Source organism: Bipolaris oryzae (genome assembly GCF_000523455.1).
Source record: "Bipolaris oryzae ATCC 44560 unplaced genomic scaffold scaffold_176, whole genome shotgun sequence".
NCBI classification, from domain to species: domain Eukaryota; kingdom Fungi; phylum Ascomycota; class Dothideomycetes; order Pleosporales; family Pleosporaceae; genus Bipolaris; species Bipolaris oryzae.
Genome location: NW_006911452.1, coordinates 19,616 through 45,249, shown reverse-complemented (window position 1 = coordinate 45,249; position 25,634 = coordinate 19,616). Strand labels below are relative to the sequence as shown.

Here is a 25,634-nt window from a genome sequence, read left to right as displayed (position 1 = left end):
GGTAGCACGAGGCTAGAGGGTTCGTCGACGAGCATGAGCAGCAGCGGAGGCGTTTCAACATGGTCAGTTGGACGGCGGAGAAGGTCGGTCGGGCTTGGTCACGCAACTGGCACAGCGGGTACTAGTTAATTAGCCATGGGTCAGCAGCGACGGTCCACTTTGTGCGTAGTGAGGGTGATGCATGAGGGCCTCGTTTTGTCAATGCAACATTCCAGAGACCTGGTTGCGTGGCCGAGGGCGGCATCCTCCAGGGACGGGTGCGCCGTGGAGAGTGGGTGGTGCGTGACGCAGTACACTGAAGCTTGATTGATTGCGAGTACGAATGAGAGTAAAGGGAGTTCCCGACGACAACGGCGCTACGCTCCGGGGAAGCGGGCACTGGACGAGGGTAGCTGGTATCAAGCGAGCCCACGCCTTTCCTGACTCGCCCCTGGCGTGGGATCGGTAACCTGTCTAGGCTATCTCTCGGGTGTGCGGGAACTCTTATTCTTATTTTTATTTTTTCCTGTCGCATCAGCGCCATGGAGGTGCACAGCGAATCATGTAATCTCCCCCCGGCCTCGTGTGTGAGAGGGCTTGCCTTGTTCTCGACGCCATGGGCTGTCTGGGTGATGCTGTGCTTGGAGACGATTCTTGCCGCCGTCACACGGCATCGGCTGCCGCATCTGCTGGTGCTGGTGCTGGTGCTGGCGCTGATCGCTTTGCATCCTCCATCCCTCCCTCCCTCGGCCAGCCTCACTCAAACTGTCAGTGACTGGCTCCAAATGCTCCGGTTGGCGGCGCTGTGGGAGCGTTGGCTGAGCCGCCCCCCGGCTCTTTGCTCGGCCATGACCTTGACAGAGTCGTGGAAGAGGCCAGAAAGAGAGTCAGAGTGCACTTCAATTTCCAGACTCCGGTTCCATCAGGACTAGTTGGGCAAAGTGATGGGATATCACACGCCCAGTCCTGTTGCGCATACAGTGCCGCTTTGCCCTGGCCGATGTGCCATGGGTCATGGTCTTGCCCCCTCCCGCCCACCCCCCCCTCTCGTTAACAGTTGCTTTTGTTTGATGTATCTAGGCGCTGATTGTGTATGTGTGCGTGTGTGTGTCTGTGTCTGTGTGCATGGCCTCGCTCTTGTACGCCGTCACGCCCGTTTCTTTCTCTCTCTTGTACACAATCTCACACACTCTCACACACATACTTACATACTACATTTACACATACACACACCCACACACCCACATATACACCCTGACTTTGCCCCCCCCCCCGGCCCCCAGTGGAACAATAATAGGGCATTGCAGAGCGACTGGTCCAAGAGTGTTGCAGACTTGTCTTGGTGCCTGGTAGGTTAGATCCCACTTGCACGCCGCAAACATCTGTCCTGTCTCTCCGATATATTGGCGCTGTGCCCCTGGGCGTCGGTGGGTATCACAGCAACGACACAGCTTCCAGCCCGGCGCCGCGCGCCTCTGCGCCTACTAAAGGCGCTGCTGCCCTCGCGCCAGTAGCTTGCGGGCGAATTGGTGCTGAGATCGATGCGCATTACCGACGCTGCTGTGGAATCCTTTGGTCCAATTGCCAGCAATCGAGGCCAGTCACGCCCACCGCCCACCAAGCAACGCAGGTCAGGACAAATCGCGGGCGGAGATTGAGAGCGTTGCAGCTCCCATCCCACTCCCTCACCCACACAAGCACACAGAGACTAACATGCGCGTTATAGTCGCCATGAACAGGCAGCCGGTGTTGACGGGCTTTCATCCTCATGGGCACCATCACCCACATGCCCATGTGCACCAAGGCCATTATGGAGTGCCGGCACAGAGCCACTACCAAAGCGGATTGGCGTTCGCTATCCGCGCCCCGGTCCTTCCCTCCGGGAGCTATAATCATTACCACACTGGCCACCACCAACACCCAGGCCGCCAACATCAACATCAACATCGCGACCCCCACCTCAACATGGCTGCGTATCCCTCGGACGAAGAGTATGCCCAGCTGCAGAAGCTGTCGAGCGAGTACGAGCCCGAGGCTACTGTGAGTGAGCGTGCGCCTGTGATTTTGGAAAGCGCGCTGACCGCCCAAGGGCCCACTTGTGGGCGAGCGCCAAAGCAGCGCTGCTATCACGACGCAGTATGCCACCGCAGATCCGGTTTACCAAGTCAAGACGGCTGCCCTGCCCGCCAAATACGCCTACTTCCGCACCTGTCGTGGCGATGGCCATTGTGGATGGCGGGGTAAGTTTGCATGGCGTCTGTGCCTGCTCAACCCTCTCTGCTGCTGCTCGTGCTGCTGCTAACGCGAACAGCAATCGCCTTCACCTACTTTGAGGCCCTGTTGAGCCTGGGCGATGTCAACAAATTTGCTGAAGAAGAGGCCCGTCTGAACTCACTCGGCAACCTCCTGGACCACATTGGCTATTCGCGTGACATTTGGATCGACTTTGCCGACGAGGCATTTGAGCTCCTGCACAAGCTTGCCAACTCGCTGCGCAACATGGATGGCCAGGCCGCCGACATCCTGCTCCGCACCTTCAACGACATGGGCGAGTCCATGGCAATCATCACCTACGTCAAGGTTGGCTTTGTGCATCTTCTTTTTTTCCCTTGACACTGCTGACCATGCCCGTTAGCTCCTGGCCAGCGCCTGGGTGCAGACGCATGCCGATGACTTTGTCCATTTCATTGACAACGGGGACGTCAGAGGATACTGTGCCAACAACATCGAGCCCACACAGTGTGAAGCTGACAATGTCGGCATTGCTGCTCTTGCCGAAGCCCTAGTCAAGCCGGCCGGTTTCGGCATCGAGGTGTGGTATCTGGACCGTTCGCCTGGTGAAGAGATCAACCGTAGCTTCTATTCGGAGCCAACGGACGCACACCATCGTCCGATCTCCGGTGCTCCCATGTTGAGGCTACTCTACAGGCCGTGAGTTTACCATCTTAGTGCTGACTTTTCCCCTTTGCCACTTTCTAACTACGACTAGCGGCCACTACGATATCCTGTACAAAGCTGGGGACGTGCCCCAGGTTCAGCAACAGCCCGTGCCCCAGCAGCAACCACTCCAGGTTGCCCTGGCCAACTACACTGACGAATTCATACCGACCGCAACAAACGTTGGCGACGTCATGAACATGATCCCGGGAATATACCCCTCTAGTCTCGGCCTAGGTCAGCGGTGGACTTCATTGTCGTACGACTTCAGTCCTAGCCCCGCTTCGCACGCTCAAGTTACACCTGTGCAACCCTATGCTCCAACAACAGCGCCGATTTCCCCGGTTAGCTCCTCACACTTGGACTTTGTTGCACCGATCCACACCAGTAATGCGAGTCAGTACAACCCAGCGAGCCATCACAACATGAATCTCGAACAACCTCCTGTGACACTCCCCATACATCCTCCCCCGCCTCCTGTCAGCATCGATAGAGCAGCCCCCATAGGCGTTGAACGAGGTGGCCCTTTCAGACCATCCATGTACGAACTAGAGCCTGGGTTCGGCTCTTCAATGCAGGTGCAGCCGTTCCAGACTTCCATCTTTCGCAAGTAAGCATTATCCCTTGTTCATGCGCTAGTATTCTACTTACACTCTCAAGTTCTCACTTCAACACGGCGCACTTTATGAACCCAGACTTTGAGCCGGAACAATGGTGTCCTGATGGCGAGTACGCTACAGGCAACAAAGGCCGACACAAGTCGCATTCTTCGTAAGCGCCTTGCTTTACATGCTTTCGGTTCATTTGCGGTCCTTTTCACGGCTTTTTTCCAACATCTTAGCGACACCTTCCGTACAACCAACATCATCATCTACACGGCCTTCCACTATTGACGACGAACAACGGCCAACAAATCTCTTACTCCCTTTCGGGACATCAACCAGCTACCTCTATACATGGAAAAGCGAAGGCACTTTGAGTGCTTATTCTCGGGCTTGTTTGGACATGCATCTGCTTTTACTCTAGCATCCATCCATTATACATTGTTCTTCCAGCGAGGGTGGAGTACTGTACTTTGACTTCTTCCCTACACACCAACCCCGCAAGGGTTCACGACCGTGATGAACATCAAAGACTATTTACCTCAGGGTGATCGACCTTAGAGTTAAACATCTTTATCATGGCCCTTGTTTGTTCCCTTCCCCGTAGTATTATTAGCCGACTGTCAACCTTTCTGGCATACTTTAATCAAACAGACACTTTCTTCCAGTGTAACAACACTATTTGGTATCGGCGGGTTTTCTGCCGCTGCACTGGAAAATGCCTCGTCATCACTATGAAGTCTTTGGGCACACGATACGTGTAATGTCTGGGGGGGCTCCTAGAATAGGCGCGATCGACAACAAGGATTGAGGTTCCAGATTCCGCTCAGCATGTATCAACGACCGGGGGCTTACTTTCATTTGTCGTTTACGACAGCTGAGTGGACAGGCGGTGCAGAGGACTAGAATTCACAGCTAGAAAAAAAAATATCAACAATCTTCAAAAAAAAACTAACTTTGAGTGCCAATGGATGATGTGATAGGTGCATGTATGACGCGGCCTTTTGATTAGACGATACTAAAAGAATGATAGTAATTAACAAACTATAATCAGGATGGGTGGATAATGCACAGCACCCCTAGCTCATATTTTCTTTTGGGGAGCATGTTGAGCGAAGATCGAGAGAGGGGGGGGAAATGAGGGGAAGGGGGAGAGGGAGGGGGGAAGGAGTGGAAGAGACGGGAAGAAGCCGATTCTGCAGGCACGAAACTAGCGGCAACGCATAAGTGGTGATGCGGGGAAAAGAAAGAAGGAAAGAACAAACGAACGAACGAAAAAAAAACAGAAAAAGGAATAGAGAACACAACATAATCGCAAACTTGTTTGGTAACTTGTTCGAGGTTTAGTTTAGGTGAGAGTTTTACGACAAATAAATCCACAGAATAATAATAATAAAAACAACAACAACAACAACAACAACGGCATTAATAATGATAATTGAATTGGTATTAATGACATGGGGGGCAGGGGTGGCTTACTTTTGTTGTAAGTAATCTAGGGGAACACTAGTAATATTCCAGTGTAATATTGCGATTTCTCAAACACGATAATTGTGGAGTTTTCCCAGGGGGTTTAATTGTTGTGGTTATTGTTATTATTGTTGTTGTTCTTGTTGGTGCTGCTACCCACGCGTAACCAGTTGGGCGTTTGTGTGTTTTTCCACGTCCCGGTGGTTATATATATATATATACAAAAGAATGGGTCTTATTGACGCTTAATTTCGATGGCAGACTTTGCATTGATAAGGTACGCATGGATGAAGATAATCAGGCACACATACACACACACATACACACGCAGAGAGAGAAGAAGAGAGAGGAAGAGAGAAAGAAAATGTGAGCCAAAACGGCTTGGACCATTCATCCAGTTCACCGTTTTTTACTTCTTCTTTCTTCTTCCCGTTTCCTTCCCCTTCCCCGCGCCTCGGCAACTTCCTTTTTCTTCTCAGTGGCGTAGAGGAGATCAAGCAGGTTTCAAAAAAAGCAAAAAAATACGAAAAGGAAAGATTGAACGAATAGAAATACAACGGCAAAGGATCGATACTGTATGTCAGACGCGAACGCCTCAAAAACTAAAGTTTGCATGTACTTCGATTTGCTGGGGATGCAGCCCTATTGTTGCATGTACATACATCTGGAATGGCTGTTCGCAGGTTTGGCCACGTTAGGGTTTCGTTACGTGGAACATCCCGGATAAAAGATCGGAGAGAGCGAGAGAGCTAGTAGCCTTACCAGTAAGCAAGGGTTATTTCTTTTGCTTTTGGGCTTTCCCTCTCTGCTCTCTCTTCGCCCTGGTTCTTCACGTCTTTTTGGTCCGTTCGTGTTGCTATGGGAGGACAAAGTTTACGGAGTTTACCGAAGACCATATCCTACAGAGAAGGTAATAGCTTCGGCATTACTATCATATTGGACGGGGCTTTTTTTTGTAAAAAGACAGGGGGCGGGCGTATACGAGAAGGCGACGCCGATAGGGCAACAAGAAGAAAGGGCTCCGTATTCAGTCAAGTCCATTTTGCTTCGCCTTACCCCCACTATGGGATTGAACTTAGTTTTCCGCCTGATTTTCCACCGGCATCCCGGATCGCAAAATTGCTAGTCATTGGACCGGTATGCAGTTGCTTAGTATACGTTGAGGCTGTGTTCTACAACAATGTGGCAAAAGATTAGATGGGCCTATCTTTTCCTTCTCTTGCAGTATCTACTCCGCTCACAAGCAACGATATCCCGGTATGAAAGCTTGGAGGCCCCCACCGCGCATGGTCGCTTTTGTAACACAGCGACAGAGGTCGAACATATGATGCGTGATCAATCAAAACTGGACTGAGTCGCCTCAGTGTCTTCCGTGAGAACACCTGACTATGATCCGAGCGCAGAATCCAAGGCACAGCGTCGTGCTTGCGTCGTGCTTGCGTCGCGTAACCAATTCCGTCAATAGTTACACGATGACAAGATTCAACTGCCCAGGGTGGCCCCACTCTGTGAGTGTCGTGGCTTAGGGGACTCGCAATCCGTGGCTAATGTTCTAGAAATGGCGTTCTTTGGGGTTCTCGCAACACAGCAGCAATTGTCTTCCGTGGGTACAAGCTGGAAAAGATGGCGTGGGGTGTTGGGAGTCAGCGTCTATTACGCATCATCTCAACCTGCTGTGACATGTAGACTGGGCATGGAAGTCTCACAAGCTCACAGTCGAATCCAAGTATTCGGAAGTCAAGGATATACCTGCAAGAATACGCGTCATTTCTTCTCCCCTGTAATGCAGGAGAAAAAGCTTAAGCCTGGAGCATTGCCAACGCTCAAGGCTTTTCGTCTGCCCGAGCATCGCTTAGTCCTAAGTCGGAAGCGGTATCGGTACCGTCATTCATTTCCACATCCGCAGTATCAAGGCTATGCTTTGCGCCATTGGTCTTCCTCTTTGCTCGTGTCTTGGCACGTTCTGCCCGCTTCTTTTCTTGGGCCACGAAGTAATCGTTTTCCTCACGCAGCTCTGAAAGCTGCGAAAACGTCACTTTCTGGATGCGCTGAAGGCTTGCAAGCTGTTTCTTGAGCTCTTTAATTTCAGCTTGCAGGGTGTTGCCTGTAGTTCCGGAGGCACCTGCATCATCTGTGTCCAGGGCCATGAAGTCGGCTGCTGGAGCGACACTGGCCCTGGCTTGATTGCCCCAAGAGTTTAGCTCGGCTAGACTCTCCTCAAGCATGCTAGTAGGAAAACTAGGATGGGTGAGGGCCTCTTGAAAATCATTTCTTCTTGCAAGTCCTTGCTTAGTGGCAGACAAGTGAGTGCTGCGTAGCCGACCTGTGAGCTGCATGCTCAAGGTATAATGTGGTGGCACTAAGCCACTCCCGCTACTTGCAAGTCCTGCGTCTTGTTTTGGTTTGACAATGGTCTGAATGGTGAACGTTGGTTCATGTGCGTTGGGGAAGCCTGTGGGCGCGAGGAACTGTAAATTTGAGACAGGCCCTGGAAGATTGGCTGGAGTTGAAAGATAGTTTGACTTGGCGACGTCCCAAGAAGCAATCTTGCCACTTGCATGACCAGAAATGAGCGTTGTACCATCCCAACTCAAACTCAGGCTGAGGGCTCCACCGAGCTTCTGCGAATCGGCACTGAATCGCGTTTTGGGCGAGGGCTGAATAGGGCGGTGAGACAAAGCACTGTCACGAAGGACGTTTACCGGGGTAGTCTTTTGCATCTCGTCGTAGAAATCAATTGTCTGCAAACTACCGTCGGCGTAGGCAATAAAGAATGCGCGATCGGCAGGGTCAAGAGTGACGGCAGTGGGTATCTCCGGCAACAGGTATGTGCGCAGCGCCTGTCCGTTTTGATAGTCCCACACAATAGCAGACTTGTCACCCGATATAGATACGGCAATGTTGGCGCTGCTTGAACTGTGCCCACAAGCAATAGAAGAGATGGGACCGCGGTGGGTAGAGAGTGTATGTACGGGGGAGCGCGAGGCATCAGGCGAGAAAGAGAGTATCGAGGGCAGGGCCCATACGTGAATCATAGCATCTGAGGAGCCAGAGAGAAAGAAGTTGGAGGACGGATCAACGACAATGCACGTCACTGGCTGGAGATGCGAAGTAGAGGTAGAGACGAGGCGGCCTGAGCTGATCTAGAGAGAATATTAGCGCCATGCATAATTACAGAACCTGTAACGGTATCGCGACTAACCTCCCAAGCCAGTACTCGCCCACTTTCTGTTCCAGCCAAAAGCATGCTATCATGTGCTGCCAGCGCGATGCTATGGATTCTCTCTGGAAAGGGCACAAGGGCTTCCTGGTTGCCTTTTTCCCTATTATACACATGGACGACTGCCTTTTCCGATTGCGCAGCGAAAACATGTGTGGCGCTTACAGCAATGCCATTGGGCGCAGTCGCGCTCTTCTTCAAGACCTGTCGTTGAGCAGCCAGCGGCTGGAACTCGTGAACAAAAATACCCGCATCTTTGAGGACTCCAGTATTCGGCTTGGTCGAAGCCGATATAGCGGCTACGAATTGTTCGGTGAGCATGGCCGGGAGCGGGGAACGAAAGCAGACAATGGTGGTCAGGATTAAAAGTTAGAGCTCTAGAAATTTTGGTGGAGCATCTCTGTCGTCAGGGCCCGTGCGACTAGCCACAGTACCCACATCCGGGGATAGCCTGTCTCTAAACGCCGATTATCACGTGTTCCTACACCACACCACCAAGGAACTGTGGCAATACACTACCAGGCCCAGTTCTGCCTATCTGCTCATTGAACCGCCCTGCGCTTTAATTCTGACCAAACAGCGGGCTAGACTCAGCCGCTTGCCAAGCTGCGCTGCTTGTCGGTAACAAACTATACCCACTCTTCGAGGGTTGCCTGAGTGGGGTTGCGCAACTGCCCCTGTCTGAAAGGGCAAAAAACAGTATTCCATCTGTAGCCGATCTTGCATTGCATTTCGAAGCCTCATCTACCGAGGGTTACAAAGAAAAACAAGATCGCATTTGTGCTGCGAAGCGCGAGCGATGAAGACGTTCATACAATGCCAGAGGGTACGTTTACCTCGGCGACCAACTCATCCCTTGCGAAAAGTCAATCAGGAGAGTTACCCCGCACTGCGCTGATGAAAGCATGTGTACTACTGCTGCACCGTCACTGGCCTAAATCAGGGTCTTGGTGCTGACTGCACCGATAACTATCTACCGCCCTGAACACCACCTCATGCAATCAGTAGCTGAGGCTGACTTACCAGTCTAGGAACCGATTGGGAGTAGTCCACTGAGAAAAAGGTCGGTTATTGGCACTCGTAGCTTGAATACTAAAAGAGGAGAAACTTAGGCACAGGACGAGCGGGGCTGAATACCACTTTGGGGATCCTACAATGCATTTGTGGGCAACTTGCAGACCGATCTTTATAAAGTCGTGGAGGGGCGCCCAAATTGAGCTCTCGAATTTGAAATTTTGATACTCAAATTCTCCTCCTCTTCACCTAAAGCCCTAAGATCTGGCCATCATGTCTGACGAGGGTGTCACAAGCATGGCACCTGCTGAGGATCTCACAAGCCGATCATACGGTATGTAAACGAATATAAAACCCCCTGGTTCGTCTTGAGAGCTACATCATTGAACATGTATTCTTCTACAAGTTCCTTGTGCAGTATTTTATTCGACAAGGTGCAAGACAAGTAATTTGAAATACACATGGCTAACTATCCGTTGTTGCTAGATTACATCGTCTGTGGTGGTGGAACAGCAGGTTTGGCCGTCGCATCTCGTCTTAGTGAAGACGAAAATGTCACTGTTGCGGTCCTCGAAGCCGGGGGCGATGCGCTAAATGATTTGCTTGTTGATGCCCCAAGCATGTACACGCAGACTTGGGGGAATCCAAATTATGACTGGGACTACAAGACAGTACCCCAGGTATGTAAGATCTTCCTGAAACCAATCTCACTTACTAACTTCCATGATAGAAAGGCACCGCGGGTAGAGTTCATGGCTGGATTCGTGGCAAAGTTCTAGGTGGCAGCAGCGCTGTCAATTATGGCATGTTCAGGTGATTTCTGGTTGCCTCCTAGCGATATACTTACGCACGAGTCTTGCTGACTTATCTACTAGCATGGCCTCCAAGCAGGACCTGGACAACTGGGGAGAACTCGGCAACAAGGGTTGGTCTTTTGAAGATCTCAAGCCTTACTACCGCAAGTTCGAAACCTACCACCCAGCTTCTGAGGCCTATGGCGAGAAAATAGACAACAAATATCTCGACAAGTCTTTGCGCGGAACATCAGGACCTATTCACGTAAGTCATTCACGAAAAGCCTTGTTTAATCTCCCATCATGGCTGACTAGTCATAGATAAGCTTTGCGGAAACCGACGTTACTTGGAGCCAGGACATGTGGCCTAAGACTATGATCAACGCAGGATACGCACCTGCTAATGATCCTCGCGTTGGCTCTGCCATTGGCGGCTTCAACCAGTTGTGCACCATTGACCCCAAACACAACAGACGAAGCTACGCTGCAAGAGACTACTACGAACCGGCCAAGGATCGACCCAATTTATCCCTCTTGACCCACGCACTCGTATCCAAGATTGAACTGGAGAAAAATGCCGACACTGTCAAGGCCACCGGTGTCCAATTCACGGTCAGCGGCTCGCCATTCACAGTCAAAGCAAACCGGGAAGTCATTGTTTGCGGAGGCGTCGTCAACTCCCCCCAGATTCTCGAGCTCTCTGGTATCGGATCGCCTGACGTTCTCCAAAAAGCCGGCGTAGAAATGCTTGTAGATCTACCCGGAGTTGGCGACAACCTATGCGATCATTCAGCAACAACCATCGTTCTCGTAAGCACAAACCCATCTCCGTCCCTATCTCAAACATGTCAAAATCCCCGCCCCCAAACTAACCTTCCCCTCCCCAAAAGGGCGTCAAAGATGCATACCCCACCGCCGAAGCCCTCATGCGCAACCCAACCCTCACCCAACAAGCCCTCGAAGCCTACCTAACCCACAAATCCGGCCCCTTCGCCGCAGGCCCCACAACAACCGGCTTCGCCTCTCTCCAAAAAGTCTCCCCAGACCTGCCCAACCCCCAATCGCACATCGACTCCCTCCTTGCCTCCCATTCTTCCTCTACCTCCTCCGACCCCGCAGGCCGCGACCCCCTCATGGCCCGCCAACTCCTCGACCCCAAAGAAGCAATCTGCCAGCTCGTCCTCCTACCCATAGGCGTGAACACCTACCGCCCCGAAACCCCAAACCAGCTCCTCCCCTGCGAGGACGACGGCATGTGGGTCACCCTTGCCGCCTGCAGCACGCGCTCCTTTTCCCGAGGCAGCACGCACATTACATCGTCGAACCCCGAGGTGCATCCCGCCATTGATCCCGCATACCTTGCGCACCCCCTTGATCTCGATCTCATGGCCCGCTCAGTCATGCACGTCTTGTCGTTTGCAAATGTACAGCCTCTAGCGCAGATTTTCAGGCGTGATGACAAGGGTGGGTTGGTGCTGCCGCGGAATGCGTCGGGCCCGCTGCCGACGAGTGTCGACGAGGCCAAGGAGTGGGTGCGGAAGAATACGCTCACCGAGTATCACCCCGTAGGTACTTGTGCTATGTTGCCGAGGGAGAAAGGAGGGGTGGTGGATGAGGAGTTGAGAGTGCATGGGGTGCAGGGACTGCGGGTTGTGGACGCTAGTATTTTCCCGTTGCATGTACAGGGTAATATTGTGAGTCTTGTGTATGCGATTGCGGAGAAGGCGGCGGATATGATTCGGGGGAGGACTAGACGCTCTGATTCAGGTCACTGGGCGTGAGTTTGTAGGACTCTTTGCTTTCGCAGAGGAGAGTCGGATCATGTGTGTGTGTATGAAGCTTTTCATTCGGTATAATACAAGACTGCCATGTCTTACGCAACAAAGCAATGAACAATACTGATATTAAAGAGTACTCTCTCTTTTGATGTGGTTTTTTTTCGTCTAGAACACCCAAACCCCCCTACCATTTGATATCCTTTTTGAAAATAGGCACTTCCTCAAAGTTATCCACAGCCCACTTCACCTTGCCATGACTGGTGACCCACGCACCCTCATCACTACCCTTCAACCCCACATTCTCATTCTCGCTAATCTCATTCTTACTCACGCCAATAGGATCTTTCGCTAGCCAAACAATCGGCGTTTTGCTCGAATAAGCCGGGTGAAGGTACGCCTTCTTGACGTCGTCATCGCTATACTCGGGTTCTTCGTCGTCAAAATCGCCATCACGGACCCAGCTTTTCATCGCGGTATGGCTAGCGAATACGTGTGGTTGTAAGAAGCGCGCAAGGGGTGAGATGACATGTGGCGGCACACGTGTTCGCTCACTTATACGAGCAACTCTTGACTCTGCATGTTGCAACGCATCTGACTCGCCTTCTTCTGCTGACGAAAGTAAAGGTGACTGTTCATCGTCTTCCGATTCGAGAGCAAGGTCTGCGGGAAGGTACTGCTCGAGGGGGGCAAAGTAGCGATTGGTTGTGTAGTTGAATATGGCCGTGGCAATAAGTAGCAGCACAAGCATGAACAAAGGACCCCTGGCATTGCGCAAGCTAAAGATTCCAATGAGGCAAAGCTCGGCAATGTATATCCCCGTGAGAATGTGTTGGAGGGAAAGCGTATAGGCATGTCCTTTGGTATCGATCTTTGGCTGCACAGTGTAAAGCAGTTGGTATCGGTAGCTATAGTAGAAAATGACGAGGCCGATCGCAGCAAAGCCAAGTACAAGAGGAGCGATGCAAGAGTACGCAATCGCTACAAGCCATTAGTTGAATTACAGATCAGAAAGATCCAGTCGTAACATACCAATAATCACGAAGTTGACATACTTCGGAAACAGCTTGCCCCAAGCCATGCCTCTCAATGTCGTATAGCTCTTGTACTTTTGGCGAGGTGTCTTATCAATGAACTTGTCGTAAAAGACGTAGAAAAGGATGTCAGAGTAGTTCAAGATGTTGCTCGGGGCATTTGTCAATGCCTGCACGACGAAGTACGTGAGGTAGGTATTCGATGCTCTAGGAAGACGCTCTGCCAGAAGTTGAGGTACTGAGCTTGGATCTTGTGCGATCTGGGATGCTACCGCTGCAGCTCCAGACGATAGCGTGGTGATAAGGAAGACTTGAAGTACTTGGAAGACATAGTGCCATTTGAGCACCTTGAGTTCAATCACCGACTTTGTAGGGTCTCCAAAAGTTGTGAAAATATCTGAGATTGTAAGTATCATCCAACAACCTTTCATAAGGTAGCTTACATCTAAAGATGTCTGGCACCCATCTGGCCAGAGCGCTCAGCAACAACGGGGGAATTAGGCCGCTCAGAAGGCTCATGAGGGACGGCGGTAGTTTGTTGAGGAAGGCAAGCCATTTAAAGTTTTCCGCGAGATATTGTATGTTGGAGATGGCACCTACGATGGACACAGGAATAGACCAGAATATAATGGTGGCGATGACCAAGGATAATGCGATACCGCTTTGCGATATACGGCGAGCGGGCGGCAGCACCAGGTTAGACCATACAACCTCGCTAGGCACCGTTCCTACAAATCGAGGTGTAAGAGAAAGAATGTCCGCGGATGCAATTTGTTGATATGCTCGCTGAGCGGCAAGTTGTGTGCGGAACTCTACGAATACCGCTGCTGCTCCACCAAGATTCCCAGCAGTCTCGTTCGATTCGCGAGCTTTCTGTACTTCATCCTCTTTCTCCTTGATCTGGTCTCGATAGTAACTGATGCCGTCAACCTCCTTACCAACAACTGGTGTCTTCGACTTGTGAGTAGGCCTTAGTGACTTTTTCATCTGCTTCGGCAACTGCTCGTATTTGATGTTGGCATTGTGACTTTTCTTGACTTCCTTGTTGATGTTCAGAGTAAACGACAGCTCAGCACTTTCTAGCTTTTCAACTTTCGAGTCCCTTTCAGAAACCAGAGACACAAGCTTATCGCCCTTGGTAACTGGCCAAATTCTAACGGCATCGTCACCAAAGAATCGCTGCATATTGGCTTCATCGAGAGCCGCAGTAGGTGCTGAGAGGTAAAGGACAGTGCGTGAGGACAGTCTCTTTGCGTTGGTCTTCGACAGGTTCCACGCTTGTCGCAACCCTATGAGCCATAGTCGCTCACGCGCAACCGTGAACATGACGAAGCTGAAGAAAACCCAAGCAACGACAGCATGAGCGTACAAGTGGTTCTTGTCCTTCACATTGCCAATACCAAGGCGATTCAGCTCCTTTGACCTACCACCACCCGTCCAGTTTGCCGGCATAAGAATCGGCCAAGTAATGGCGGCACCAACAACGCAGATGAAGATCAGCGTCCGCAGGAAGCGAAGAAACAAGTACGAATCGAGCGACTGGTGGTATAGCACAAACTTATCGGGGAGTGTCCGGAAAGTGTGAAACCAGTCAAAGTAACCAGGCGACTTTTTACATGGCGTACGATGCTTTTCTTCAACAGTTCCAATGTACGTTCTTGGAGAGTAGATCTTGGGGAAGCTTGGCCTGATGAAGATGAAGATGATTACGTATAGAACGGCAACCACGGCTGTAGGGACAAAAGCCGCAGCAAGTGCCGCAAATGAGGACGGACCCTTGGACTTCAGCAACGCGTCAAGTCAGTAACAGTCATATTAAATAAAGCTGAATGTAGTCGTAAACACGTACCGACTGAGCATGACTGCTCTCGCTGCCTTGGGCGACAAACACCTTCTGGAGATCCATCACGGCAGCTTGATGTCGATACAAATTAAAGATCAGCAACAGGCCATGGCCAGAACCTTTCGTATACGGAGATGAGCGGAAGCAGGGGGAGGGGGCTGCTTGGGTAGCTTCGAACTTTTGCAGTGTGTTGGTTAGTGTTGTGGGAAGGATGGCCGCCTGTCAGGAAAGCGGGACAATGACGTAGACGCGATGGCTAGGAGGCGGCGCGATGCCACCAAGGCACGTGCAAGACCCCCCTGAAACGCCCAACCAGACATAGTAACGATGGGATTTCCAACATTTGACTGCATTATCATCCTAGTACAGGATCATCAACCTTGCAGTAGTTGCGCATACTACACGCAGGATATATTACTGTATTCTGCATTACCGGCTAACCCTATACACCACATCGTTGCGAACTGTGCCACAACATAGAGATATTGAGATGGCTCATTACAAGACTATATATCGCAGCTTCAAAACAAAGTCTGAAAATAATAATCATTAGTGTATATACAGGTACAACATTATATACACAGTCTGGTATCTGTACGATCCAACCCTGATAAAAAAAGGCAATCTAGTATTCAAACGCCAGATGCACGAGTAACAAAAGAAATATTCAAACGCCTAGCAAATGCAATCAATACGATGTAGGGTATGTTTAAAGCCATAGCAACCATTTGACAACGCTCCAGCCGACACCAAAGACGCGCTTCACCGATCCAACAAGCACAACGATGAGCCACATGCACCACATGAGGCCGACGAGTGCCCACTCTACCAACATCCAGCCAAAGCCTCGCATCCACCTCATTCGGCGCTTTCGTGCTCTGATCATGCGGTCGATCTCGTCGGTGATTTGTTTGACTTGGAGTGATCCCTGGCCAGATACTTCACTCGTGACACGCACAGCCTTGTCGCCGCCTTCCAAGATGCGGGGCATAAGATCCGAATCCACAGTTGACTGCAAAGTAGATATTTGCCTTGTCAGCTGCTGGATAGCCTTGTTACGGAAGGTTTCGAGTGTTGATTGCATAGCTTTAGTGGAAGCCTCGAGATCTTTGACCAATATGCGTGCAGCCAAAACGTGTTCTTGCGTGCGCGGAACGGGATACAGTTTCGTGTTTGTCAAAGCAGCTGCACGCACGAGGAAATTAGGAGGTGGGTCTCGTGTAGCGTAGGCGCGGCGCACGATTTCGTTCGCTTTGACACCAGAGCAGAGGAACAATGCGCGAACACGAGCAATGTCTGCTTGTGTGATCATGTCCGCATTAGTCTTACGGTCAACGGCTTGATCGTCGCCGTCAGCAATGCTCCAATGTCTTCCGCTCATTCCTGGTCTCGAACCACTGGCTTTCCTCTCTTGCACATTCCTCAGGCCAGCAGCAGGGAGGCCGCCTGTATCACTATGATTGACAGGCGATTCTTCAAGTCGCTCTTGACTATTGTTCCGACCGAGGGTGAGAGAGCCTTGAGAAGAACGATCGGATATAGTGCTTAAATCCATACGTGGGGGTAAAAGTCGATCAATACGAGGGGAACGGCTGCCCTTCCGGTCTCGAGTCTGGCGCGAAATGTGATGTTCTTCGTCAGAATCTTCATTGTCAATGGCGTGAACAGGGCGGAACGATGGCAGGTCGAGACGGCTACGGTCCTTGTGGAAAGAAATCCTGCTGCCCTCTGTGCCTCCTGTATTTGTACGGGCTATCGATGGTCGTTTGCTCTGTTTAGCTCGAGCAGAGCCATTGTCATCGTCAAACTCTACCGAGTTGCTATCAGACATGGTGTCCGAATCAGAATCGTCCGCTCGATCACGTCTGAAGATGATGTCTCCAACTTTTGTGCCCTCATGCCTGACGCCCTTGAAGAATCGTGTAACAGCAGACTGTGGCTCCTGGGCCTCTCTGCGACGTAGCTTGTCTGGGCTGGGCAAACTACTGACACTGTCGTTCTTCCGATGGCCCAAGAGGTTCATTACAGCACCTGGCGCGGCCAATATCGCTGTTCCAATGTTTTTGTCATCCGCAGCCTCCCCGCTATTTTGATGAGATTTTCCCTTTCTGTCTGTGCCAGAGGAGCCTGGCCGTCCTTCATGCTGACTTTCCTCACTGTGGTCGTGCGAGTGGAAAATGTTGTTAAACTTGTGTCGCTTAGGTTTTCTCGTCTGCGAATTGGATCGGCTTTGTGGTGGCGAGGCTTCGCTGCCAAAGTATGGGAACCGTTTGGTAAGGGGTGTGTTTGGAGCAGTGCTGTCTTGCTGCTCATGGGAAGATCGTGGCTCGGCATCGTCGCTGGATAGATTTAAGGGTTTGCGTGGCGTAGGCGAAATCTTGAAATTGCCGTGGTCTTTGAGATATGAGAAACCGTTTGAAAACCGCGGTACATCTAGTGAGTCCCGAGTAGGCTTGTCATCCATTGCGACATCTCCATTGCGGCCCCACTTGTCGGGTGTGTTGGGCGACATGGCCAATGGTGACTTGGCTTGAAACTCTTTGGCCTGCTGCTCCAGGAGCAGAGCAAGTGGTCCGGTGTTGTGTTCCGGATCCGTAGCGACACGGATCTTGCGCCTCTTTGTATCAGACTCCGACCCAGAGCTATCAGGCTCATCATGGTTCCGTAACCTTGAACCTCTTCTAGAGTGCTTCCCGCCCCTGGGGCTATCTGTGCGAAGCGCTGGAAGCAATCTTCGCTTACGTCCGCGCTCACTTGCTATATCACTCTCATCACCTGTTGTGTGATCAAGTGCGATGGCAGGCAATGCATCAGCCCAGCTCTTCCCTCGCTTGTCACCGAATTCTTTGCTAGCACGCACTTGGAGGGAGTCTCTAGGCTGTGCCTCCTTGGGCGGAAATATTTTTTGGCCACGCCGGTTTTCCACAAATGTTTTGTTGCCGCCCTGCTCTAGCCAGTGCGCATCCGCAAGCAGTTCTTCTGGGGTGAAGAACCAGCCCTTGTGCGGCCTTGGGGGCTTGCTGGGTGGAGCAGCGACTTCATGGTCTTGATGAATCTTGGGCAAATGCACGGCATCATTTCGACGGTACCCAACATGTTTGGCATGCTGCTCAATCTGGTCAACCCAATCGCGCACCTGCTGAATGTCCTCGAACTCTTCTGGGGGGTGATCCAAAACTACACGCTCACGAGCTCTAATGCGGCGATTACGGATGAACTGTAGGGGGTTGTAGGCGCGGCCGAGATCGTGCTGTTTGCCGGCATGCGATGGAGTACGGGTGAGATGCGCTTGGGGACTACCTGGGGAGCTGCTTGACGTAAAGATGAAGTTGCCTGGGGCATTGGCGTCGGGCTTTAGGGGTGGGAGGAAATCCAGTAGGCGCAGATACTCCATTTGAAGCTCGATATATGCCTTGGCCTTGTTTACTCGCGCAAGTGTAGAAGCAGATGGATTGATGGACTGTGAGCCTGGAAACGCCATCGAGCCGCTCCCCTGCATGGACGTAGACATGTGCCGCGACGGGGAGCCTCTGCCGCCCATTGGGGATATGTTCCTCGAGACTCGTCGCTGCTCATTGAGATAGTGTCTTAGACTGCCGCCAGCAGCATAGTTGGCAAAGCTGCCTTCACGGTGCGACCCCGATGCAGCGCGTGGCTGAGATGCGAGAAGCTGGCCGGTATTGATGTTTCTGCGCCGGCTCTCGCTGAGATTTAGGGCCATGTGTACGAGGTGGGTGGGGTCGATGGCTTGCCGCGCTGGCTCTGTCCGGGGCGAAGGGTCTCTGTCGTCGCTTGTAGATGGCATCTGGTGTACACTCCGCCTATTCCTGTCCATGTTTGTGTCGCTGCCATGGTGTTCTCGAGAGGCAGCCAGCATGGAACTTCGTTTATTCTCGTGTGTTGCCTGGTGTCGCGAGTTGCGCTTGCCTTTTGAGTCGTCGCCGCCATGAGCATCGCGATGGCCATGGCGCTGTCGAGGGCCGCTAGGAAAAGTCGAGTCGAGGAGGAAGCCGCCACTTCTTCGTGGGCGCTGCTTGCGCTGAGCAGCGTCGTCGTTGTCGCCGCTCGTCATGGCTATTCCCAGGCCATGGAGTGCACCGTTGCTGGGTCGTGAATCCTGGCTCCGCCGCGGCGAGGAGCTTCCCTCGCCATTGTCGGTGTTCGCGCCCGCGTTGCTGGCAATGTAAGTGTTTGACGAAGCCGTCCAGCGGTCCGAGTCTCCAGAAGGACGGCCATGGCTAGACGGCGCCGACATGTCGTGGGGTTACGGCTTCGGCTTCGGTTGGGTCACCTGGGGCGGCCAGGGGGCGAGTGCATGGCGATGACGACGGCTGCGCGGCGCAGAGACGGCCGGTGTGGTGCTTGTTTGGCGGGCAGTCGATATGGACGACTGGCGATGCACTTGTAAATCCTATCCAGTAAGTGGAGCGCACACCATGTCATATGTGGGGTGGGTTGGGACGACGCAATCCTCGTGGCCGACGACGACGACGTCCTGTCCTGTAATTAGGCTGGAATCCATAGTCCCCGTACTGTCGCTTGCTGCCCCCTGTCGTCCACCCCATCGTCCACGGGTGGATCCATGGCTGCTCAAGCCCTATTCCACCATGCTTTCTCTTGTCCGGTCCTGCCACTGTTGTTGAATGGCATCGCGCAGACTTTTGCTGCAATTTACCCTTCCATCAGCCACACAATGGTTGACGTCACCGCATCGCTGCGAAGCTGACTGCAGACCCTCGCACTAGCACATTGCTTCCATCAGGGCCAAACATCAAATCAGACACCCCCCCATCACTGCTGTGTCTCCTGTATAGAACGAGAACAAGACGCTGGATTGCATGCGCCTGCTACAGCGCCAATACTGGATACACCAACAAGTCCATATCAAATGTCCCATAGCTACCATGCTTCATCGGCCAACGTCCAAGTCCTGCACCTGTACCTGCACACTATGAAACCATGCATGGGCCATTTCCAACAGAAACCGAGGCAAAGTACTTACTTATGCCTGCAAGTCAACATTGTTCCAACGGCTTCATGACTATCGGACGGCACATTTGGTTATCAAAAAATCACCGTCTGCGTCAAAGCGTATTGGCCAGGTTACATCTATAATGGCTAAATACTTGCGCAAACCCACTCAGTCGTATGCCGGGCTTCAAATACAGAGAGGGCCATGTGGCTGGTCAAAAGCATGGTCAACCTGAAAATACCACAGTGCAGATCAGGTACACCTGATGAAAAAAAAACATTCGACTATCTTGCAAAGGAGGGTGGTGTGAGGAGCACACCTTTGCGTTCGAGAGCTTTGATCGAGCTTCGACGGGCATACCCGGTGCTAACGACTGACAGCCAGGGCCCCTCAATGAACCCTTGTGTTTCAATTTCAATCTCCCAACCACAGCAAGCTAGACCCGCCCCAGGACACTTGTCGCACACTCAGCTTATGCCTTTCAAGACAAAGAGACTGCTGCGCTGCATTCCGGTATCGGCGTGGATCGCCATGATGCATCTCACACCGCGTTGATGGCTGCTTGGCTCTCGCTTTTGTAGCCTGATAGTGAGACGGAGGCTGAGGCTGAGCAAAAGTACATCTACTGACTGCTTGGGTGAGCCGACAATCGACACGGCATAATACTGAGTGGAAATTTGGTGCAGATAAACTTCACATGGACGCAAAAATAGACCCTAGTCCCCAACCACCCGCTTTCACATGACGGGCGAGTATCCAAACACAACGGTACCAGGTCTCGACGCCTTCGCGAGGGTCGCGGTGGAATTGGCCTTTTATCGGTGTCGAGTGAGAATCCTTCAGACATGAAACACTGGGTCCGGTCATGTACCAGCTTGAGAAGAGCTTACCAACTGATAGGCGTGCTCTCGCACCTTTGGCCCGGCTACGGCGTGTGGAGCACGGGGCGGGGAAAAGGCTGACATGTCGCGAGCTGAGCCTGTCAGGGTCGCACGGCGAAGGCGCCATAGGATTGTCAGATGAATGTCGCTGGCAGTGTGTTGGGCCGAGAAGGACAAGAGGCCAAGAAGGTTTCGATGGGAGCAACCGTTTGCAGAGACACGATCGATGCCTCGCGATCAGCGTTGTCTGGTAGGGAGCCAATATGGTACCGCATGCTTGGGTGGGTGGTGTGGTGTGCTATGGGTCGAGACGGTGAAATAAGGTTTCGTGGCAGGTCGACGTCAGCCTCGGATCAACTAGCCAACCGGTCTTACCTGTACGCCCATTTCCCATTCTCCGTAACCCAAGTCCAGAATGACGGCGAACGAGCCAGACGCATGCGAGGCGGGAGATCAATGGGCGGGCTAGCCCATCAGCCTTGTCTTCGTATACCCAGATTAAGCTCCACCAAGACGGTTATCTCTCTCCATCTCTCTCTTTCTCTCATCAGCCAGGCGTGTAAGCCATGGCAGCACACGGCCAACACAACAGGCGGCGCCTCAGAGGGCCACGCAAGCGTGAGGTTGCAGGGACGAGGGACGAGGTGCGTCGCAGGCGTGCAGGCCAGTGTTTTCCCAGCTGGAGTGGAGGCTTGGTGATGGGACGCATTGGATCGTGGATCGGCATGTCTGCGTAAAACAAACCAGACCCCTCCGGCCGCTGATTCGCCGCTGCCCCCGGCTCCGCTTAGGCTGGCAGAGAGGCGGACTGTTCCACTACTCGGACGCGGCAAGGCTGAAGAGCAAACGGGCGAGTCAAAACAGGGCCGGGTGCTGATGGTCGCCATGTCAGAAGCACCCCCTCCAAGGGCGCAGTGCCGTCACAGTGACAGTGCGCCTGGTGCTGAGGAGGCGTGTTGGGATGGCGGCGGTTACCATGTCATAACACCGTAGCAGGAGGAGCGTGTTTGTCTGTACTGTACTGTGCTGTGCTGTAGCTGGTCTGGTCTGGTCTGGTCTTGTCTTGTGAAATTCGGCTGAAGAAGGCCAGGAGCGCGTCCAATTAAGGAAAAGCATGACGGGGCTAGCGACCACAGCCAGCCTGCCCTCTGCCCCGGTAAGCAACCAAGCAAAGCAAGCCTGCCCGCAACCCTCTGCAACTCTTGGACACGCCGTTTGCTGCGATACCCGGCATGATCCGAGCAAGGTTTGGACGGCACTCCCTCATTTCTTTTTTTATTATCGCGACCGACTGGTCTGGAAAGCGGTCGAGCTGTACGCGGCAGGCCGGGTTGATTCGCCCTCTACCAAGGCATGTCGTTCAACCTGAAGGCCATGTCCAATAAGCTCCCGGCTCGCCAGCTTGCCGCTTATGGCGTGGCTTGCAGCTCAAGGTTCACCCACTCATGAAGGGAAACGAGGCTGACTGCGCCATTCCAGCCTTGTGCGCGCACTCCGCTGGGCCCAGCAAAAATCGGGATATCTTGTTGCCTGGCCCCCGCGCTGTCCAAGGCCGTCTTGGAGGCACGTCGCGAGCACCCCAGCTGTTCACTCGACACTGCAGACTGCCTAGTCCTGTCCGATTTAGCTGCCGTTAGACCTACGGCGCCCGCCCCACCAAGCATTCCAGCCCAGCTCCCACTCCCTTGCTCGCTTTTGGGACGGAACAAGACGGTTCCGCAGTCTCCCAGCCGTCTGAATCCCCTAGCATATCATCATCAACAACAAAGTATATGCCGCCATCAAGAATCCGGGCAAGAATGAAAGCAGGAGCCCCTCCAAAGACTCCCACCACCATAACCACTACCACCGCTAGCCAAGCAGTAGAGCCGTCTCCAGTCTCAAGGGAAACCGTTGTGACAGCTCCTGCCGTTGACACGACCCCCAGCACTTCTCCTGCATTTGGACCCAGCTCAAAGACGCCGTCTCGCAGAGTATTGCGACTCAAGTGTCCGGTATGCTCCGACTATCCCGACGGCTTCCGCAGCGAGCATGAGCTGCGGCGCCATACCAACCGCGTCCACAAGAAGGTACGCAAGGTCTGGGTGACCATTGACACTTCGCCGGATAAGTCATTCCTCGCAAATTGCAAAGCCTGCCAGACTGGAAAACGATACAATGAATGCTACAATGCCGCAAGCCACCTCCGGCGCATGCACTTCCATCCCCATAAACGCGGCGAGAGAAAAATGACAGCAGCAGAAGCTCGGCGCGGCGGTAAGCCTGGCGACTTGGACCCTCCCATGGACGTGCTAAAAGCAAATTGGTTACGAGAAGTGGACGAGGTATTGGACGATGGAAATGAGCCAGCCGAGGAGGACGCTCCCAACGCATCCTTGTCGCCGCCCCAGATGGTGTCGCCGCAGTCACAGCAACAGTCCGCGTCCAACAAGTCGGATGGACAAGCACCGCCGACACCAACTACGCCCTCCACCCGATCAATGGCGATAGACAGCATTGTGGATAAGGTGGACGCATCCTGAGCACGACGTGCTCACACTAGGTGGCGCACCGACCGTAGCATTCAGAGACGGAGGTCTACGACGGGGGGCCTTGCCGAGAAGATAACTATCAGGCACGCTCGTTGCAATGCATCTTCTCACCAGACGTCTCTTGGCAGACGGAGCGGCTACCTTGGTCGAAGAGGAAAGGCAAGAATGCGAGATCATGTTACTCAGTCGCACTCTGCAACCCACTGGACTAGGCCAAGAGACTTTGGGTCGTTTGTCGGGTCAATGTTCAAGTCGCTCCTCTGCGAAAAGTGTGTTTTGATATTCAAGGCGTCGAGGTGTTGAAAGGGACAACTAGGTATAAGGAGCATGCCGGGACGGACCAGGCCTCCCAGTCAAGGCATCCAAATGGCGTTTGTGTGTTCTAGGACAGGACCCTGAATGTGAAAATGTTAGTCTATACTTGTGTTTGCGTCATGCACGTGGTGGTAGTGGCGACAAGAGCGCCATGTCATCCAAGTTGGCGATGGAAAGGCTTGAGAGGGCGAAAGTGGCCATTTTTGCAGATATTCCGGACCTTGGAAGAAAGGTGTACAAGGTTCGTCTGGTTCAGAGGACAGATGATGTGAAGTGCAATTAAGACATATGTCGATCAACGAAGGGGTAGTGGCGGGTCGGTACTCCCGTCAAATGGGGCTCGTGCGCAACAATTTGTCTGCTGCAATGTCGGCCAGGATGTGCTGCTTCGCTGTTCCATAGCCCTACTCACGCAATATCAGCAGACTGCAATGGCCCTGCCGCCTACGAATCACACACGCTATACGGGCCCTTCTTGCTGCACGGAAAGCGCGTGCCGTCTGCGGTAGATAATATCGTAGATTAACAGGTAGCGTGCGGCGTGGGGAGGGGCGCATGCAAGCAAGCGATGGCCTTCCGACGAGCACACAGTAACTATGTCAACCTGGGCAAACTGTACAGCATTCCGCCTTGGGGCATCGTACCACCCTATGGCCTAGCCAGACCACAAAGTAACTCTGTGAATCTTGGCAATCTGTACTCGCGCCCCCAATCCAAGCGTCCTGCGGGCTGGGCCTACTTTGAAGATGGCTCCGTCTTCATCCTGCCCTTTGGATGGTGCGCCCACAATGTCTTCGAGTCGCGCATGAAAATTGCTGCGCACTTCGTCAATGGCCCTACGCCAAGGATGCAGCAGGTACAAGCCAAGAACCCGCATATGAAGCGCTTCGTCGTCATCAAGTAAGTCGGCCGGGCGCGGGTGTGTTTTTTTTTCAACAAGGCGATTGCGCTGACTGGAGCCCTTCAGCAAAGACGGTATCCAAATACGGAATAACACGCTTCGTATCCTAGCACGCAATGCTCAAGACGGACAAAGAGTGTCTGTCGTTGACCCGCCGTTTGAAAACGTCGAATTAAGCCTTGATCCTACCGGGAGCCACCCAGTTTCGGCCCGCTTCAGTGATGCTCCTCAATTGAGATACGAATACCGACTACGGAATAGTCAGGCGTTGGAGAATTTCCGAGGCACATTGGTTGGCGGTATTCTACAACCTAACGTGCGTCTCGGGAACGGTCTGCGCTTATCGAATAAACCAGAGATATTGAAACCGCAGATAACTGCAAAGAGGCGGGAACGGAATCAGCAAGCCAGAAGACTTGATGAAAGCGGGCATCGGCCATCGAAATCACCCGTGAAGCAACTGCATCAGTTGAATGTGCCGTCTTTGAGAGAGCAAACACCACCTGGGCGCCCGGGGAAGCCGATGCCTCTGTTACGAAAGAGCCCCCGAGCTCTCGACTTTGAGCGTCGAGAAGCTCAACTAGCAAAAAGAGAGCAGAAACTCATAAAATTGCAGCAGCAGTTACTCCAGACCATGCAAGCTCAAAGTATCAAATCCAGCCAAGGGAAAATACATGGAACGCAAACACACGACTCGCCCGACCCCTCAACCGATGCAAAACTCGCAGCCATCGAAGAAAGAGAACGAGCACTCGAGCGAAAAGAAGAGCTCCTACGTTACAAACGCAAGACCTGGCTTCTAGAACAGAAACTCGCACAAGTCACTGCTCGCTCTCTACCTCGTCGTGGACTTCATGAAACAGAGGCGGACGCACGAGAGCGTGGTGGAGATGTCTCATCCAACACTGGAATGGAGCAAGAAGCTACTTTGGACTCTGAATTTGATGATGCGGGTCAAAGTCACCCGAGGAGAAGTTATAGTCTTGATGATACAACGCCGCCGGAGGCTCTTGAGAGATTGAGATCACGTATTCAATTGCCTACGAGGAGGATGATGAGGGCGGGTAGGGAGACTCGACGGCGGTGACGTGCTCTGTTCAGTCTTATATCGCAAAAAGATTACAGTCTTTGGCACGTTCAGGACAGTTTCGCAAGGAAAGTCACATAATCTTACTACGACCTCATACAACCTTTGAAGCCCCTCAAAAAACCAATCCTTTTGTTAACCCACTTGCTAGACATTAGGAGGGAGAATATTCAAGAGGATTAATGAATGCATCTAGGTTAACTAGATGGGTCTCATGTAAAAAATGCTGTATTAGGTATATCTCAACTCTTGAATAAAAATGATACCCTGTAAATAAAC

At 52.5% G+C, this 25,634-nt stretch overlaps 9 protein-coding genes across 9 annotated transcripts; 5 read left to right on the top strand and 4 right to left on the bottom strand.

Moving 5' to 3' along the window:
* Nucleotides 1-539: 539 nt before the first annotated feature.
* COCMIDRAFT_29638 (uncharacterized protein) lies at nucleotides 540-995 on the bottom strand (the record flags this gene model as incomplete). The annotated part of the gene is made up of 2 exons (XM_007693668.1): nucleotides 540-832; nucleotides 959-995. 2 exons carry the CDS (start codon nucleotides 993-995, stop codon nucleotides 540-542), a joined length of 330 nt encoding a protein of 109 aa, XP_007691858.1.
* Nucleotides 996-1,944: 949 nt separating this feature from the next.
* Nucleotides 1,945-3,691, top strand: COCMIDRAFT_105656 (uncharacterized protein; the record flags this gene model as incomplete). Its single annotated transcript, XM_007693680.1, has 6 exons — nucleotides 1,945-2,019; nucleotides 2,069-2,219; nucleotides 2,291-2,559; nucleotides 2,615-2,910; nucleotides 2,969-3,526; nucleotides 3,577-3,691. 6 exons carry the CDS (start codon nucleotides 1,945-1,947, stop codon nucleotides 3,689-3,691), a joined length of 1,464 nt encoding a protein of 487 aa, XP_007691870.1.
* Nucleotides 3,692-3,901: 210 nt separating this feature from the next.
* On the top strand, nucleotides 3,902-4,069 carry COCMIDRAFT_105689 (uncharacterized protein; the record flags this gene model as incomplete). The annotated part of the gene is made up of 1 exon (XM_007693679.1): nucleotides 3,902-4,069. A coding segment is annotated over one exon (168 nt), but the record flags the coding sequence as incomplete, so codon positions are not given.
* A 2,742-nt stretch (nucleotides 4,070-6,811) lies between these two features.
* Nucleotides 6,812-8,529, bottom strand: COCMIDRAFT_105684 (uncharacterized protein; the record flags this gene model as incomplete). The annotated part of the gene is made up of 2 exons (XM_007693678.1): nucleotides 6,812-8,131; nucleotides 8,191-8,529. 2 exons carry the CDS (start codon nucleotides 8,527-8,529, stop codon nucleotides 6,812-6,814), a joined length of 1,659 nt encoding a protein of 552 aa, XP_007691868.1.
* Nucleotides 8,530-9,495: 966 nt separating this feature from the next.
* COCMIDRAFT_105677 (GMC oxidoreductase) lies at nucleotides 9,496-11,797 on the top strand (the record flags this gene model as incomplete). The annotated part of the gene is made up of 6 exons (XM_007693677.1): nucleotides 9,496-9,556; nucleotides 9,709-9,902; nucleotides 9,953-10,035; nucleotides 10,098-10,281; nucleotides 10,338-10,826; nucleotides 10,907-11,797. The coding sequence occupies 6 exons, from the start codon at nucleotides 9,496-9,498 to the stop codon at nucleotides 11,795-11,797; spliced, it is 1,902 nt and encodes a 633-aa protein (XP_007691867.1).
* A 181-nt stretch (nucleotides 11,798-11,978) lies between these two features.
* COCMIDRAFT_105673 (uncharacterized protein) lies at nucleotides 11,979-18,923 on the bottom strand (the record flags this gene model as incomplete). Its single annotated transcript, XM_007693676.1, has 5 exons — nucleotides 11,979-12,772; nucleotides 12,824-13,222; nucleotides 13,269-14,607; nucleotides 14,675-14,719; nucleotides 15,498-18,923. The coding sequence occupies 5 exons, from the start codon at nucleotides 18,921-18,923 to the stop codon at nucleotides 11,979-11,981; spliced, it is 6,003 nt and encodes a 2,000-aa protein (XP_007691866.1).
* Nucleotides 18,924-20,333: 1,410 nt separating this feature from the next.
* COCMIDRAFT_105661 (uncharacterized protein) lies at nucleotides 20,334-20,648 on the bottom strand (the record flags this gene model as incomplete). Its single annotated transcript, XM_007693675.1, has 1 exon — nucleotides 20,334-20,648. One exon carries the CDS (start codon nucleotides 20,646-20,648, stop codon nucleotides 20,334-20,336), a length of 315 nt encoding a protein of 104 aa, XP_007691865.1.
* Nucleotides 20,649-22,320: 1,672 nt separating this feature from the next.
* COCMIDRAFT_105668 (uncharacterized protein) lies at nucleotides 22,321-23,043 on the top strand (the record flags this gene model as incomplete). The annotated part of the gene is made up of 1 exon (XM_007693674.1): nucleotides 22,321-23,043. One exon carries the CDS (start codon nucleotides 22,321-22,323, stop codon nucleotides 23,041-23,043), a length of 723 nt encoding a protein of 240 aa, XP_007691864.1.
* An 892-nt stretch (nucleotides 23,044-23,935) lies between these two features.
* On the top strand, nucleotides 23,936-25,355 carry COCMIDRAFT_105682 (uncharacterized protein; the record flags this gene model as incomplete). Its single annotated transcript, XM_007693673.1, has 2 exons — nucleotides 23,936-24,267; nucleotides 24,335-25,355. The coding sequence occupies 2 exons, from the start codon at nucleotides 23,936-23,938 to the stop codon at nucleotides 25,353-25,355; spliced, it is 1,353 nt and encodes a 450-aa protein (XP_007691863.1).
* Nucleotides 25,356-25,634: the final 279 nt, after the last annotated feature.